At 40.9% G+C, this 18329-nt stretch overlaps 2 protein-coding genes across 4 annotated transcripts in view; one reads left to right on the top strand and one right to left on the bottom strand.

Moving 5' to 3' along the window:
* The window catches only part of LGR5 (leucine rich repeat containing G protein-coupled receptor 5), a 125729-nt gene extending 115794 nt beyond the window's left edge, over nt 1–9935 (bottom strand). Inside the window, exon 1 of the mRNA XM_020904152.2 lies at nt 9636–9935. Within this exon, the coding sequence (XP_020759811.2) occupies nt 9636–9847 (212 nt within the window). The 5' untranslated portion in view covers nt 9848–9935. The remainder of the gene's footprint in view (nt 1–9635) is intronic.
* Nucleotides 9147–18329, top strand: part of LOC139030790 (uncharacterized) — a 200032-nt gene continuing 190849 nt past the window's right edge. For all 3 annotated transcript variants that reach the window (XR_011483167.1, XR_011483168.1, XM_070454196.1), the window contains exon 1: nt 9147–9637. Coding sequence is in view for 1 of the 3 variants with exons in the window: in XM_070454196.1 (XP_070310297.1) it covers nt 9173–9637 (465 nt within the window). In the remaining 2 variants the exon portion in view is untranslated. The remainder of the gene's footprint in view (nt 9638–18329) is intronic.

Below are 18329 nucleotides of genomic sequence, written 5' to 3'. Positions count from 1 at the left end.
AGGAGGATCCGCACTGTCAGTTAATCATGTTGCTAAAACTTCTGAGATCTTCAAAGGAGATTGGCTTACACCCTGGGAGAGTCTGGTTTAACTGGGACGTCCTTTGCTACTCGAGCTTGAAGACTCAATGAAAAAAAAATCTTGAACTTCTGCCTGGACTCCACTGCACAGAGCCCCAGAGAACAACAGCTGCTGGGGAACGGGGGCTTCAGTGAGTTCAGGTCTCCCACCACAGGGACAGTAACGTGGCTTCCTCAATTTAAAAGCAAAGACCCCAATTGTGGTGCACTTCGGGTTGATAACTTTAATCCCCGGATTCTTCTTTCTAAACTTCCCTGCATCTTGTAGATTGCAGTCCTGGCGGGGGAGAGTGTCTGCGTTAAGGGAGACATGTCCTTCAGTCCTGCTCTGATACTGTCTGATAGAGGGGGATGGAGAGGAGAAACATAGAGAAGAGTGCCATCCGAGGCTGAATGTCTGTTCAGGGCTTGCTGTGTCTCTGTTCTGTCTGTGTTGTTTCTTCGAGTGGCTGATTTCCCCACTTCTTCTTTCCATCTCTCTGGCTATTTTTTTCTAGGTTTTACTCTATTGGGCAGTTAACACCACTAATTATAGAGTACATCTATGGCCAAATGCAGGCAGGTCTAAGGGTCCCTTCAGGACAAGAAATAAGAAGAGAAAATAAAGAGGGAGATTTCTTCTTCCAGTAAAGACTGGAAGACTCCAAACTCATTCTGTAGAGTCATTCAACAGAGAAATAAATGCTTATTGTGAAAACCTTAACTTATACACATAACAGATGATTAAGGAATGTAGCTCCTTCCATGGAAATTTTTATTGGTTTTTATAGCTAAATAATCTTCTATGTATGTAAAAAGTGAAAGGTTATTTTTATGCTGATAGATTTAAAGACCAATGGGTTATGTAACAGAGTTCCTTCAAGTAAGTGCCTCACAAGAAAATTTATAACCTAAAACCTTTAAGCGCCATGTGGTGTCTTGTGTGTCGAACCAATAAACTCATTAAAATAACATTGGGTAAACCCAAGCACAACACAATGAAAGTTCTAACACAGCCCACATTAACCAACCAACTTTAAAATAATATCTTTGTTATGTGCTAAGGTTAAAAATTCAGCAAATTCTTTATATTTTTTCCACTTGAGATCATGTGTGGTTTTGTACTTTCCTGAGAAGTACACTTTTGTGGCTTTTTTGATCAAAGGAAGGTTATTTTTGCAGAGACATCTTTTGTAGAGGTCCCTGTTCTACTTAATCAAGGTTTCAAAAAAAAAAAAAAGGAGCACAAGAATATTTACTAGTTTTTTTTTTTTTTTTAGTGAAACATAAAAATTCTTAAGATTCTCTTCTTAATGTGGACTTTGGAAAGGAAAGCATGCATGTAAGGTTAGTCATCATTTGGTGTGTATGTGTGTGTGAGAGAGAGAGACAGAGAGAGGGCAGAGGAGAAAATAAAGGAATTTGGCTGCAAAATTGAGTAACAGTTTGAAACACTTGGCTTCCAGTAGTGAAAGATGAGCAACACTGGGGAAAAGGCTGGACTAACAAGGGGCCACTTGAGGAAAGCTTAATCTCAGCTGGCAGGCTGATGAGCAAGGTCAGATCGGTGCACACGTTCTCAGCTGGAGCTGGGCTCCCATTGCCAGGACAATTGTCTTCTGCATTTCAGCTTCTGAAGCGAACTGAAGGTGCCTTCACAGGCAGAGTCTGGGTCTCCCCCCTGGAAAGGGCTGGCCCTCCACTGCCATGACATGTCAATGTGTATCATTTCCACCCATTCCACCGAGCAAGTGGCGCAAAGGACACTGTTTCTTATTGGAGTGTTGCTGTGTGTGTGTGTGTGTGTGTGTGTGTGTGTGTGTGTAACATGCACGTGAGATGACTTTCTTTCTCCTTGACCATCACGGTCTCTGTTAGGAGGTGAAGTCAAACTCCTGTAGCAAAGGACGAAATGAACATGGAAAAAATGTGCATATGTTAAAAATGAGACACTTGACAATTAGGGATTGCTGAATAAATTTTTACATATACATCCTTTTTCATATGCTTTTCCATTATGGTTTATTACAAGATACTGAATATAGCTCCCACGCTATACAGTAGGACCTTGTTGCTTACTTATCTTATATATAGTAGTTTGTATCTGCTATAATTTTAAAATTATTATTGCTCATAGAAAACTAAAGTCAAGCATACTGTTGTAAGAGTTTTTAGAGATTGTATCTCAAAGTAACCTAAATTTTCTAAACATCAGTTCTTACTTGAGGAGGTGTTCTTTATGCTGAATATGCTTTATAATTAATTGGTCAGCTATTGGTTTTTCATGTCAACTTTGTAATATAATAAATGATTAACACATAGGTTTATAGCAGCAAATGAATTGAATGATTGAAGAAACTAAATGGATAGTTCAGTTCTTCTTTGTTTGAAGGAAGGGACTTTTCTCTGTCTTATCCAGATTTCTAATTTACACAGAAGTCTGTCTCACTGGCTTAATTGTTAAACCATGCAGAGCTTACATAGTGATCGATAAGTAGATAAAACCTTGAAATAATTCTCTATTCTGAATCAAATAAATGATGTGTCAATTCATCTTATCTCACCAGTTTTAAAGGTAAACACAAACTTAAATAAAATTGGCCTATTAAGAAAGTTCATGTCTCTTTTAAAAAAATTAATTTTTATTGGAGTACAGTTGCTTTGCAATATTGTGTTAGTTCCTACTGTATAGCAAAGTGAATCAGCTATATGGATACACCTCTCTCACATCTCTCAGAAATGAAAAATAGTTTCAAAGAAGCTAGCTACTTTAGTTGATGCATAGATCTGGCCACAGAAAAAAAGAGTTTCATTTTCAACTTGGAAGTTATTAGTCAGTTGCTCACTCTTTATAATACTTGGGCACCACCACGATTTATCTTTGACTTGGAGACCAGGGCAATAGTTTCTGTGGATATAGGAAAAGGTAGCTACTAAACTTAATATATTGGCCCTAAGCTATATAGTATTATTCTCATCTTATAAAAAACCAAAGACTACATTTCCTAGGATTCCTTGAAGAAATATTTCTCATGTGAGGGCTTCATAAGTTATGTTCCTAAGAAGAAAACTGTGCTGAAGTATTTCAGCACTAATTGCAATTACTGTGAGGCATAACTAAACATTAGAAGGCTGGTTTCCTTGTTTCCTGACAAACTATCCCTAAAGATAATTTCAAAGAGGCCCTGAAACATTTTGAGCCTTGAAAATATTCTTGCAATAAGCTAACAGGCCACTCGAGACAGGTATGAGAATAATACCTGTGTCAAAAGTTTGTTGTGGGGCATGGGATTAGGTAAAGTAGCCCCATAATGCCGGACACTCAGAAAGAATAATATAAATGTCAGCTGCTATAATTATTGTTATTACAATAATAAAGTAATTTAGACATGTAAATTCTGGTCTGTCTGTTAACTCATAGCATCATTTAAGATAACTACAATTTAATTATATTTCCAACGGGGCTGAGCTGTAATTGTGGGACACCAGCAGATTTGTGTTGTTCTGTTACTTGCAGACAAGTAACTGTCACCTTTCTCTGAGCCCTTTTAGCCATTAGGATTTCAGCAGCTGGTTCAGCCAATTCTATTCAAGTCAACATTACAAGTATTTACTGAACATCCCTTAATTGCCAGGTACTGGTCTGAGCACTTGGGAAATAAAGTGAAAAATTTCCTAGACTGGAGGAGCTCACAGTCTAGGGAGGAAGATAAACCGTGAAGGAAAGAGAGCCCATCATTACCTCCTGGAGAATTAGTCCATCTGATTTTAAGGAAGATGGTTTCATGGACAATGGATGGTTCTTTTGCATATATTCAAAGTAAATTCCAGCTTCCCTGACCCATATTAAATATTGAGATTTAAATACTGAATAGATAAAACCTTGAAATAATTCTCCACTCTGAATCAAATAAATAATGTCAATTCATCTTATCAAATAAATGATGTGTTGGTTCACCTTAAATATTGAGAATAAGGATATGAGAAAGGACTCCTGCTTCCAAAATATCTTAAAAATATTTAGTTAACCCAGTTTGTGGTTAATGGATGCTAGCTAGACTTACCATGGCTATCATATCATGATTTGATATAAATATTAAATCATTATGTTGTATACCTGACACAAATGTTATAGATCAATTATATCTCAATTAAAAGTAAAGATTTTTTAATTAAAAAATTTAACCTTCTAATTCAAACACCCTGTTAACCATCTTTTAGTATTACTGCTAGATAACATTATTCCATTTTTTTGAAATCAAATGATTAACATTCTTCTACCTACTACTTTCAAATAAGACATTTTCACTGGACTTAGTGCAAAAAAGAAATTAACTTGAAGAAGTGGGAAAAAATGCCAGAGATTTTAAGAATGAACCTGCTTCCTACTATGATATTTATGGAGAAACAAAATAATTTTGCATATGAAGACACTTATGAAACATCCCACCTATAGCCAACGCAGTGTCTCCTTTTCCCAGAGCTAAGGAACTCCATGGTGAGACTGACTATGTAGTTGGGACCTATGAGGACTGGGTAAAACTGTGGATTGAAGCTGATAGAATCTGGGAATCAAAGAGTTGTAGTAGGTTGGAATTCATGGGTAATTTAACAAATGAAATTCTAAGACACATAAAAAATAGCAATAGGACTAAATTATCAGCTTGTCATTTTTGATAAGTAATCTATCAGCTGTGACTCTAATGCCAGTCTGATTCATCTTTCTACTACAAAATGAGACTGTATAAGGGAAACATTGCAACAGGAGTGAGGGCGTTGAATCTCATAGGAAGGAATTTGCCTTCTCATGAAGAATTCAATTTACCAGAAATATCCATTTGTGGGGTGTTCACAAGGAAATGTTCCATCTAGCATTATTCTAAATTTATATAAATAAGTGAATAAAACCAAAAGAATTACTTCACAAAATTGCTCAATGCGGTGCTCACTACTGTTTTTCATTTCTAACTTATGGTATATGATTTGGTTTAATGGAAAACATACTTAAATTTATAGCTAAAATGACTTACATGTATAAATTCAATAGAAGAAATATAAAAATGTTTTATTAAAGTAAGTAGATATTAGGTGCCCGTTGTAAAACTGTAAATATTCTGCAATGTCTTTAATTTTATGACAGCTAATTGTTTACTTGGATATTATGTCTATACCTTTGACAGTTACATGCTTTGGAGATTAAAAACTATCAAACAGTTCAGTTCAAAACTTGACTTTGAGAAATTATAGACTAGTTTTGTGTTTCTAAGCTTTTTCAAGCACATCCAAGTAGGAACGGTTTCATTATTAAAATATACTTTCATTTAATTACAAAGGTTAGTTTTTTATTCCAGTCTTTTATTAATAACTCATTCGTGATTGCCACTTTTGTTGCTGATCAGAACTCCACCTTTACTTTGAAGAAAACGTGTAAAGAGAGAAAAGATTGAAGATCTGCTTGAAGATTATGCTAATTATATGTAAAAATTCATTATTGTCACACAAACTTTGCCATGTATGTGATGAACATAGTCAGTAAAATATTTTTTGTAAATCTATACAATTAAGATTGCTTGAATTAGAAACACTATCTCAAAAAAAAAAAAATCACTCAGACTAACTCAGTCAATTAGTTTCAATAACAAACAAAAACACTACCAGGAAAACCCAGACATCCTGGAGAAAAAGAAAGAACATTAAAATGCAGAAAAGTCACTGATATCATTATATTTTAAATGAATTTTGCAAGTAGGTTGTAGAGCACACTATAGTTTGCAACTGATCTAAATTTTAAGACTGTGGTAACAATTAAGGCTTTTGTAACCATCTCTAAAGTACAAAAATTTCCTTCATTTAAAATAGTTTTCTTTCCTTGAAGGGAAGTAGAAACATATTAAACAATTTTCAGGGAAGATTCTGAAAAGGTTCTTTAAATTTGAAAGTGTATCTTAAATGCTTTGAATATATGTATGACACCAGGGCCATGGCTAATTAGTTATAACGGAGGTTTTTGATTGGTTTTTATTAAAACTAGTTTTACCAATTGTGTGTAAAATTAAATTTTGTTAGAAAGTTACCAAATTGATAGAAAAGTATAGAAAAGTAACCAAATTGATAAAATTAAAAAAAAAATTCTTTCTCCTGATAACTTTGTTTCATGTGACATGAATTTGCCTGTGGCTGAAATGTTCATGTTTTTAAGCAACTGCAGGAAAAAACTCAATTTTCATTTAAAAATAAAATGACTGTTCTAGATGAATAAAGAAAAGTATATTTACTATATTAGGATGTTCATTAGGATTTAGTTTTCTATTTGGATACTATACTAACTGGATGAAAGATACATCAAAGTAGTACATGGAGCTTACTTCTAAGACCCTATTAGGAAAAATGTCCAATTTGATGCATTAGAACAACTTATCTATAAAATTAGATGCTAGAACTACTTCATTTCTGACAGATCACTACTGGTAGGTTGAGATGTATTAAACATTGGAAACAGTTATTGTCTGTTTTTATGTCTTATTCTTGGTGTGTTATTTTCTTCTGGGTGAACATAGTTAGCGGAAGAGAGAATAAGAGAGAGAGGTTAAGGCTGAAAATTTCCAGTGCTTCCACCATGCATGTTCAGTGGTCCAATTACAGATCCACTGGAGAATGCAGTTCAGTAAGAAAAGAGAGTTAATGTTAATGTTTGGACTGGCTTCACGTTTAGCTTTTCTGGGGAAGAAAGATTATAAAACTGTACAAAAATAGGGTTTAGGAAACTTTCCTTACCTACAGGTTGGACTAACCAGTTATCAGATTGTGGCAAATCTATTTGCCATATGTGTACAGCTGCAACTTGCCATCATCAAGCTGTTTGAAGAAAATGGAATGCTTGTTCTCTTCTGGGGAGGGGAGGAAGATTAAGAGATAACATTTTGACTCAAAGAAATGGTGATAACTTAGTACAAACAATAAGATAGTAGTATGGCCTCTCACTCACATTAGTCTTTGCACACAGCAACTTTCTCACCAAAGCATCATTACCCCTGGGCCCCCCGTGGAGCCGGGCTATAACTTCATGTTCCTTTTCAAGAGCAAAAAGAAGTTATCTCTTAAAATAATATAACCAGTAAAACACAAGCTTACTTATTCAGACGTGAATAAATAAAGACTTCTCTTTCAGGGTGTGAGCGCACAAGCGGAGAAGCGGTCACTTCGTTCTAGGTGTGACCAAAAGAGGGCACTTCTGCCCCTCAGGCCAGCAGAACCCGGAGGCTGTCAAACAGCCCCAAACCCAAACCCCTCAACCACGAGGGCAGAGCCTCCAGGGGCCTCTGGCGTTCTGTCTCAGATAAGGAGACCAGATTCTAAAACCGTTCATTACGGACAACATCAGTCTGGTTATTCACTTCAGGGTTGATTTCTACATTTAGCCCTCACATTCCCTGAAAAGTTAACCATTAGATGCAAGTATCTGATATTCACTGTGACACTTTTCACAGACACGTTGGCTTTTAATATGATAAAGAACACTGAGAAATTTCACTTTAGGCCAGATATAGGCTGTCATCAAACAGCACAAGAAAAAGCTGACAATTTACTTCCTAATGGTATCTTAACTCTGAGGGATTATCTATAATGATAGCCAGATAGGAAACAGTGGCAGTCAGATCTCCCCAGCACACGGAGGAAGCAGTTAAATGCATTTGAGGTATGTGGGAAATGATTGGAAGCAGTATTTTATGCCAAATTTTAGTAACAGAAGCCTAACAAATGAGTGAGAGGAAAAAAAAGTCCTGACATTTATTTTCTGTATGCTTAAGGAGTTTTCTAACAACTGTAAGTCTTACATAGTTAAGAGTTTGGGGGGACTGCACACCTCCCTTGTATATAACCAATTTCTTCAGGGTGACCGGCAAGACCAGTTCTAGGCTCTTGAATGCAATTGCCAACCACTAGCAGAAACGCACCATGCAGAAGAATACATGATTTTTGAAACACTAAACTCAGCAGTTAAGTCCAGAGACTGGAGGTAAGTAGGTGCTTTGTAGTAGAGAGAGCTGTTTAGGAGGAGGAAATGTGAGTTCTTAAGAGAATGATCACTTAGGGGGGAGTGGATTTCCATTGCTGTAAAAATATCACTGCATCATGCAATACCTGAAGGGAAACCTTGTGGGGAAACAGATTAATTCTATAATCTTTTCAGATAAGGAAAGCAGCCAAAATAGTTTTATGGTAGGTGAGGAGGGGAGCTGCCATCTACGAATACTAAAATCTAGCAGGATAATCCCTCCCTTTCAACACAAAATCAAAGCAAGTAAAAAAGATTTTTTTTCTTCTTCTTCACTCTGTCTCTAGGAAAAGAATCACTATCTAGTGTAAAGCGTTGTGCAAGCCTCTTCATGTTTCTTCCCTCCAGAAAACAACTAAACAGAGGAAAGACCGAGTTCACAAACATTCCAGTTTGCTCCTGCCAAGGCACATCAGAGAAGCCGAAACTGGGACTGCCAGGGTTTGGGGTGGGTTCACCGGCGTGCCTGGAGTCAAAACCCAGACGTGTAGCCTCGCGGTCGCGAGTGTCTCTTTTCCCGAGTGGTCCCGACCCCTGGTCTCTCTGCCCGAAGGAAGCGAGCCTCAGGTAGGGAGATGGACAGTTGTTGCCTCGCTTCCCAAGAATCGGGGTCCCCTTGGGTCACCTCATCCACCCAGCCACCTGTTACCCTCCAGGCCCGGATTTTCCGGAGACAAAATTAAGGAACGAGCCGCTGCCTCGCCTCCGCAACTGGGGCTTTGGAGGCTGTGATGGAGGGGGGAGACGGGGTGGTAGGATCCTCGAGGGATGACAGAGAGCTTCAAGTCTCCGCTTGGGTGTGGGCGCCGCTGTTTACCCGCTCCGCCGCCTTAAGCCCACTTCCCTTTCCTCCCCTGGAGGAGGAGATGGTTAAAGATTACATAGTGGCCGCGGGCACTTCAAAGGGCGGCTCGGCAGCCAAAGGTAAAGATAACGTTCTGGCAGCTAGTGGTTGCCACATTTTAATCACTTCATTAAAAAAAAAGGCGGGGGGGGGGGGGTAGAAAGAACAGAACAACAGAACAGAAAAAGGTTACATCACGCGACCGCTTAAGGGATGAAGAGTAAGTGCCTGTGGAGCTGGACAAGTTGGAGTTCTCCTTTGGGGAAACTTTTTCCAGTCCATCTCTTCGCGGAACGTGACGGGACAAGGAGGCGGAGGTTGGGGCAGGGACCAATTGGGCAGCCTACCCTTGGGTCCCAGGTTCAGGGGCACAGATGTCCACACTGCAGACAAGTTGCCTGCACTCGCAGGAATTCGCGCGGCGACCTGCCCAGACTGGGCCGCAAAGCTGCAGCGCACCGGCGCTTTCCCCGGGGTTGCACTCGGAGCCGCCGTTTCTCTGCGGGTCCCAGGAAGTGTGGGCGCGCTGCCCCAAGACACGTGCGTTTCCTAGGGGCCCAAACACGCCTGACCAAGACGCCCTTGGCAACCTCGTCCGCCCCCTCCAGAGCGCGCGGAGGGCCAGCCTGCCTCCCTCCCTCCGCCGCTTCCCGAAGCAGAGCCGGGGCGCACTTACAGGTAGGAGGTGAAGACACTGAGGTTGGAGGGCGGCTCCGAAAGCCCCAGGTCGGAGCAGTCCACCCTGAGCAGCATCCTGCCGTCCGGCTCGCACTGACAGCGCGCGGGGCACCCCCGCAGCAGCGTGCCGGGTCTGGGCGAGCCGCCCCCGGCCGCCAGCTGCAGCAGGATGGGCAAGGACAGGAGAACACCGACCGAGGAGGTGTCCATGGTGCCCGGGCAGCGGGACGGCGGCGGCGAGTGGGGAGGGTCGGCCGGGCTGCAGACCGTGGCGCGCCAGGCGCAGCTCGGCGGGCTTCTGCGGCTCCGCGGGCGCGGGCAGCGCGGGGCCGCCGAGGAGAAGGGCCGCGGGGCCCGGCAGGGTCCCTGCCGCCACGCGGGGTCCAGGAGCGGCTGCAGCCGCTGCAGGGGCCGTGAGCGCTGCTGCTGCCGGCGGCCTGCTCGGCGCGGAGCAGCATCTCCGCTCGCACGCCCCTGTTTTAAAGCGCTCCAGCCCGAATCGCGCGCCCGGTGACGTCAGCGCAGCCCGGCCGCCCGCGGCCCCCGCCCGGCCCCGCCGCCCTCCTCCGACCCCCTCCTCCCTCCCCGGCCCCGCGGCGGGAGGCGGCTGGCGGCGCGAGGTGCAGCCGAGTTCTTGGCGCTCTGGCTCTGCCTGCCCGGCGCGGATCCCGGCGCTCCGTACCGCGTGAGGGGCGCGGGACCCCGCTCCCCGCCCCGCCCCCGGCTGCCTCCGTTCTCTCCCGCATCCGGGCCGCCCGGAGCCGAGAGCCGAAAGGGACCTGCTTCAGACGGGTACAGACGGACTCGCAGGGGCCGAAGGATGCTGCACGCTTCCCCAAAGCCCACTTCCGAGAATGGAGGGGCTACATGGAGTACCTAAGCGGGAAAAAGAAAAAAAAAAAAAAAATCCAATCCAGAAAAATAGTCACACTAACAGGGTAAGGAGGCAAGCGTCCCCAGGCAAAAGATGGGTGACCTTTTGGATCCTTACCTCAAGCCGCCCGATCTGGCTCGCTTTTTGCCCTAAAATCGAAACGCTGGGCTAATCGCTAAATAAATACAGCTCGTGAGCAAGCACTCCAGTGTTGTCTAACCCATGGGGTTAGATGTCCAAGTGACTTTTAAAAAAAGTGATTTAGGATCCTCTGGAAGTCACCTTTAGTGAAGCAATGCGGGACAGATGTTTGCTTTTGTTCGGCTGCCTTTTCATCCTAAAAGTGTCCCAGGGTTTTCTAAATAAGTGCAGTCCCACCCAGATGTGAGAACCATTGTCAGTGCAAATTGTGAGCTCTCATATTCTTCAAAAGCGACCTGCAGTGAACCTGCAGGAGAAAGGAGGACAAGGACGCAGGGCATTCCTGGGAGAAGGCCTCGGTGCAGAGCCCGACGTCTGCAGACCCTAGTGAGTGGCTGAAAAAAGTTACGGCCCAAGCCTGCCACTTCAACTCACAAAAATGCACAGTTTTCACTCTGGGCACAATGCCTGCTTGTTTCATGAAGGTGGAGAACGCTTATGGCTTTTAAGGCCACTCAGCCTTCTTCCACTTAGTCCATCCTGCTGAGTTTCCCATATAAACTTCTGAATTTTACAGCTGGATAGATTTTTGTCGTTGTGTCTATTTCCTCTCTTTTGTTTAAGAAGTGGTCCGCAAACCTGGCTGACGTCCTATATTAAAAACCTGGCTGACGTCTATATATTAAAAAATATATAGATTCCTGGACCTAAATCGGTGTTCTGAACATGCTCTTTTCTATTCTGAGTTCCTGGATTGGATGGAAGGAGAGAGTGGCTAAGCTTTATACATACCCCATCTTCTTCATTTTGCAAATAAAGATATTGCAGCCCAGAGATTTGGGAACATCTGACAGTGGCTGCTGAAAACTGTGAGTGAACCTTGGATTCTGGATATCAGTGCAGGGCCTACTTCTTTCCTTCACCTGTCTCTGTGCACATCACATCCAGTACCGTACCTCTGCTTATTTATTTTTTTTAATTTTTAATTTTATATTGGAGTATAGCCGATTAACAATGCTGTGATAGATCTTCTTTATCCATTCTGCCTTTGCTAATTTTTTTTTATTCTTGCTTCTCCTAGCCATGCCTTCCACATTTATAGAATGTCTACTAATAACTCATTTTCTTTCCCTTTAAAAAAACTTAGCCCCAGATTACTTATTTTGTAAGAAAGCAACTCAAGACTTACTCTTTCTTTAAAACCTTCTGTAACCATAGTCTATATTAGTCATCAAGAAACAAATCTTTGTAGAACAGCTACAGTTGTGATACAGCAGTGGCCCAGTTGCCGCTCTTCCATGGAGCTTACAGTCTAAGGAAGATCACAGACTCTGCACAGAAATTCTAGGAATCTCATTGAAAGTGTATGTTCTAAATATCACACAACTGAGCCCTAAAATTTTCTTGAATGCATATGTGTCTTGCTTTCCCAACTTTATTGTGATAGCTTTGGAGACAGGGACTAGGCCACTTGTCTTTACATGGAGAACTCTTACAGTGGACTCACGTTTGTGGAAACTTAACCGATTTTTACGGACTAACTGATTTATCAACACAGGTATCCAAATATGATCGTGTCCACCATCTTACTAAGGGCTTTTGTCAATAGTTTCTGTGACTTCAGGGTTCCAAAAAGAGTATAGCACTTTGGTCATAGAATGAATCAGGTAGAACTAGATTTGAATCTAGATTCTGACAGTTTTAGGTGTATGATCGGAAGCAACAGAATGAGCCTGTATAAGTCTCTGTAAAAAAGGATTGTTATTCACCTACATAGTTCTAAACATGGAAATGTCTGAAACTTGGCCTAGAGTAGAGTGAATTTCCCACCCGCGTTTGTGCCTTTCCTATTCTCTTCAGGGATTGAAGCTTGTTAACAAGTTTATGTAAAGCAGAGGGATTCCTGACTCAGTTACAAGGGGGAAAGACAGCTATGCTGGATAAAGCCAGGTGTAATGAATATTTTTTCTTTTTTTCCACATGCCCAACATTTCTCCTCTTTCTTTTTGGTTAATGCATGCCACACTTTTCCTTTGGGAAACACTTCCCAAACCTTAGGTGACTCTGGTAGAACTGTCGATCATATGTCCCAGTTTCCTGACCCAGGGGTAAGTGTATGACCCCAGCAGAGCAGTCTGAATCCATCTGAGGGCTTGTCACGAACCCTGGGGTGAGAGGCTCTTGTCCAGCCTCATGAGTTCAGGACAAGGAAGCCTGGAGCTCAAGGGAGCTGTCATTCTGCCTTGTGGAGAGAGCTCACCACAAAGTGAGCATCAACTTTAGCAAGGAGAGAAGCAAAATCCTAAGGTCCTCTTTTAAATGTCTGATTTAAAAGCTGTTGCTACACCATCACCTCCCAATTGGGTGAACCAGTCAATTTTGTTTTGTCTTGTTGGTTAAGGTAATGAGTAAGGACTTTTCTGTGATCACTTGCAATCAGAGATGCTTAGTAAAAACATAGAAGTCCAGGAAGCATGAATACTCGAGTGTGACCTGATGAAATTCAAGGTCTTGCAGACCTTAAAATGTATGAGTTGAAAATAAGAATAGTTCTTCTAATAGTAATTTTATTGTCTGAATACACATATGTTAATTACTTTACCTTAGCTAATAAAATGAAAATACAGCAAAGCAGATTCCTGTGTACTACAAAGAAAAAAGAAAGTTCTAGTTGGACCTCTGAGTAGTAGTTTCTAGTAGTGGACAGGAATACTGGAACGGGTTGCCATGCCCTTCTCCAGGGGATCTTCCCTACCCAGGGATGAAATTCAAACTCGTGTCTCTTACATCTCCTGCACTGGCGGGTGGATTCTTTACTGCTAGCACCACCTGGGAAGCTCCCGTACCCTTTCCCCAATCCCTTGGAAATTCTAAACATACAGAGACTTAAGCTGCATAGAATCTTAGACTTGTTACTGTCTTATTGAGAAAAAAATTCACATATTTTGGTAAAGAAAACAACGATAGTCTTTTTGGACTGTCCCTGGAACCAGTTGGAGCAGAGAATGGTATGTTTTTATGTGAACAGTAGGGACAAATATATATTCAACTTTCCCCCCTTAAAAAATATATATATTTCTAGTTTCTCTCAACAACCAGTTACACACATGCATAGTGGTGATATATCAGAGAAGAACAGCTCCACCCCTTACATGTAATAATGTTAGTAGGATAAAGTAGAGCCGTTTGGTGTTTTGTCTGGGTGAGATGTTTGTATTATTCATGATTTTGGAAGGTATCTGACTGTTAATCAGTTGGTGTGTAATGGGAATATCTCAGGCCAGGACTGTAATCCCTTTGTGTCTCTTAGACTAAGTTCCTAAAGTCAGTTCTGATAAAGTACAGTCTGGTACATGTTTCTGGGCTTGCTAAACAGATGATTTCCTAATTCTTTAATCTTTGATAAAAGTCCACAACTAAAAACATTCGTGTACACCACATGAATTACTAATAAGCTTAGTTGAAGCATGCCAGGATAATTTAAGTTAACAGGTAAGTCAATATTTCTTTTACAAGTATAGTGAAATTGTGTTTACACAACTGGTGGGCTATTATGGACTTATTTAACTTGTTTGAAAGAGTATAAAGCCCATTATTTGTCCTGCTCATTTTACATTCATGATATAATCAGGCTTATGCTGAATTTCTTCACTTCCTTTTACCAACAAAGTCTAATTAATTGAGAAAGGAGGGGGATTTAAGAATAAAGATCTATTTTCTTTCGGAATTATTTATTTAGCAAGAAAGCATTCATTCAGCTAATTCATTACTTTGAAGCAGCCTATTATATAATATCAATCGGATCTGTCTTTGATATTATCCAACATAAAGGAAACCTTTAAATATATCCACATGTTTACAACATGCTAAAAGAAAGGACAGTGGTACATGATATTATAATTCTGTAGCTCATTTTTATTTCCTCGTTTTATTTCGAGTGTGACGGTGAACATAGTCTGCTGGTGGGCCACCTACTTTCTGGAAACATGTGTCCAAACTCACATGTAAACCAGGAGGAGGTTTTCTTTTCAAACTAAGAATAAGATTAATGAGGAAAAAAGAATAAAACACAATTAAATGATTTTCTTGTTTATTCCTATGCTTTTCAAATTCTGCTGAATATCCCCTTAGTATATAGACAAACTCTTCCTTATACCCATTGTGATGTCTCTTTTCATGATTTCTTTAGAACTACACTTTTAGAATTTTTAACCATCTGTCATGTCCACATGCTCAGACAGAGCCTGCACCTTGCTTCAAATGATGAGAGCCTGGCAGGTTCCCATTGGCAGAGATGCCTCTCCCAAGGCCTCTTTCTAGAGCATATTCAGATCCTGGTCTCTCAACTGCAATTCTGAAACCCAGTGAGCTCTGAAAAAGGAAAGGTTTTCTGAAACGAATTTCATAGCACAGTGTGAATGGAACGGATGTGAATTTGTTTATATTTTTTTTTTCCTTTTCATGTTATTTGCTCAGTTTGCTGCAGAAGTGTTGATGTGGTTGATTGCAGGCTGCTTCCTCAGACTCGAGTGGGAGTTTTATGTAATACATGGGGCCATTGTTCTAAATATTTTAGACAATGTATGGGCTATTATTCTCAAATTTAAAATCACCCCATATTCTGCATTTACCGCATCTGTGACCTTGAGATTTTTGGCAAAGGGATTATACACCTATAAATCATCAATAAACTTTGCAATAGCCATCTCATAAATGGTTTTTAGAAGAAAGGCATTGGATGAGGCAAGGGTAGGAAGTTCCATTGCAAGTAAAACCCAAAGTGAAGTGGTCAGCTCAGGTGAGTGAGCACTTATTGCTAGACACGTCCCCCTTTGCAGAGTACAGGGCACAGCTTCCTGTCTCTTCCTCTGGGTACTCATCTATCTGTAGAGTAGCTAGTAGAGACCATTCTATATGTTAGGAGCTTGCTCTCTCTCAAACACTAGAGAATTAATAACAATTGGGAAACATTTCGGGAAAGAAAAACCAGAGGTGTTGAACAGATAGTAAAAATAAGAAGAAGGAATTGTTCAGCTCACTCAGAAGAACAAATTTATGGGTTTTATTTCATGGACGTGCAGAATTTATAAAGGAAAGCAAACAAATACAGAGCACACTATTTCCCCAAATGCTTTATTTTGATAAGTCTAGTGCATTTTAATTGAGTACACATAGTAGCATTTCACTGCAGTTACAGTCTCATAAAGCAGGGCAAACTATATTGCACAAACTTTGTGGCTCAAGTCAATGAGTCATAATAAAGCATTGCCCAGATTGCTGCAATTAAAATTTACAGAAACTTTTTGTTGAGTGTTGTTAGGTTTGTGGATTAATAAAAGAGCCTGTTAATTTTAATTTTTCTTTAACAAGGACTAAGATTTTGATTGTAAGTTTCATTGACTTTCTCCTTTTGCATAAATTTTAGATTGTACTTGGCAGAAAAATAATCTCATTGCAGCTTTAAAAATACATTAATATACTAAATACATTTTCTAAGAGGTGATCCCTGTCCTTTTCTTACCATCTCTCACTCTCCTTCATTCACATTCTTTCTGTTTTTTCCTGCTCCCATCTTCTCTAACTTCGCATCAGGATCGCTGGGAGTGGGTGGGATGGTGTGAAGGTCATTGGCTAGGTCAGCAATGAGAAGAGGAGCATGACATGGCAGCACAGCACGGGTTTTGAGTTCTCACAGTCCAGGCTTCAGATCCCTGCTCTGTCGTTTACAAGTTGTGGGGCTTGGAGCAACTTCACCTGTGAGGCCTAGTTTTTCATCTGCAAGATAAGGACAGTTGTACCATGTCCGCAGAGCTCGCTAGAAAATGAGACCTGATGCATTACAGGGCCTTCCATGCAGTAAACACTTAATATATGGTAATAAGAAGGAGCTTTCCATTCTTTTCTTGAAGTTTTTCTTGAGAAAATTTGTTCAACTCTATGGAGCTAGGAGGATTGAAACAGGCAAATAGACTTTTCACTTTTTTCTTTTGCTAATGACATGGTACTTTGAACATTTACTGTGGTTTCACAGGAAAGTAGAGAGTTTCACAAAATTTTGAGATTACCTTGGTTAGGGACATTTGCTAGTGAAACAGTCCAAGTTACATTTATTAGGCCTCAGTTTTTAGTTTTAATAAATCCTCAATTCCCAGTTTTAATTGTAGCTGTTGTTCAGTTGCTAAGTAGTGCCCAACTCTTTGCGACCCCGTGAACTGCAGCACACCAGGCTTCCCTGTCCTTCACTATCTCCCACGGTTCGCTCAAACTCATGTCCGTTGAGTTGGTGGTGCTATCTAACCATCTCAACCTCTGCCACCCCCTTCTCCTCTTGCCCTCAATCTTTCCCAGCATCAGAGTCTTTTCCAATGAGTTGGTCCTTCTCATCAGGTAGCCAAAGTATTGGAGCTTCAGCTTCAGCATCAGTCTTTCCAATGAATATTCAGGGTTAATTTTCTTTAGTATTGACTGGTTTGATCTCCTTGTAGTCCAAGGAACTCTCAAGAGTCTTCTCCAGCACCACAATTCAAAAACATCAATTCTTCAGGACTCAGCCTTCCTTATGATGCAACTCTCACATTGGCACATGACTACTGGAAAATTATTAGTTTTAATTAGAATGTATTTATCTGCAGACATCTACTGAACATTCAATAGATACCAAGCACTGAAAACATGGGGATAAATGCATATGGTACCTGCTTTCAAGTAATTCACCACTGAGTTGAGAAGATAGACATGGAAAACAGATAAGTAAAATGTAGGATAATAAAAGGGATAAAAAAAAAATGCTGTTAGGGTAAAAAAGAGGGAGGAACTAACTCTGCCTCACAGAAAGCCTTCATAGAAAAGGTGATGTTTGAAGCAAGTTCTTGAAGGTTCAGCAGGAGTTTGTTAGGGAAGAAGAGTGAAAGGCCATCCCTGGGAGTTTGATGAGGACAAAAGGTGATTCTTAGGTGGTGATTAGCCCGGTTCTAGTTTAGGGTGAAGATGTGTAGGCTTGGGAAACTGGCAGAAAGGGAAGCTGGAAAGACACACTAAGACAGAGAGATTGTGGAAAAGGCGTGATGTGCCATCTTATTATGCTTGGGCTTGATTCTGGGTGCAAGAGGGGACCAGGGCATCTTTAAGCAGGGGAATGATGCTGTCACATTTTGCCTTTGGAACGAGAGGAAGTTTAAAGTCAGCTCCAGCACTGCAGGAGCAGGAGTCAGAAGCTACAGCTGATTTGAGTATATGCAGATTTGAGCAAGAGGTGAGAGACACCACAATCAGCATGGAGCACTGGACATGGCAAAGCAGGTTCTTGAGATATTTCAGGGGCAGAATGGGCAGAACTTGGTGTCTGTGGTACCCAGAGGGAATGGAATGCTTGTAATGTCTTTGCTGCCTTTAGCCTTGGAGACTAGGTAGAAGATAATTATTCACTGAAAAATATTTTTACCGTTTTTGAGTCTTTGTGCCAAGTGCTGTGCTAAGTGACTTAAATGCATTTCATAAAATTTATTCCTCTCAACAACTAATAAGGTAAATATAAGGATCCTCTTAAACAAATAAGGAAAGTGAAGTTCAGAGAAATTAAATAACTTTCCAAAACCTCTTTGCAAGTAAGTGACAAAGTTGAAATTGTATCTGTGGCCTATTGGACTCCAAAACTACACTTTTAAGCCCTGGAAGAGG

The sequence above is a fragment of the Odocoileus virginianus genome, chromosome 24 (genome assembly GCF_023699985.2).
Source record: "Odocoileus virginianus isolate 20LAN1187 ecotype Illinois chromosome 24, Ovbor_1.2, whole genome shotgun sequence".
NCBI classification, from domain to species: Eukaryota; Metazoa; Chordata; class Mammalia; order Artiodactyla; family Cervidae; genus Odocoileus; species Odocoileus virginianus.
This window is presented reverse-complemented; position numbering and strand designations above follow the sequence as displayed.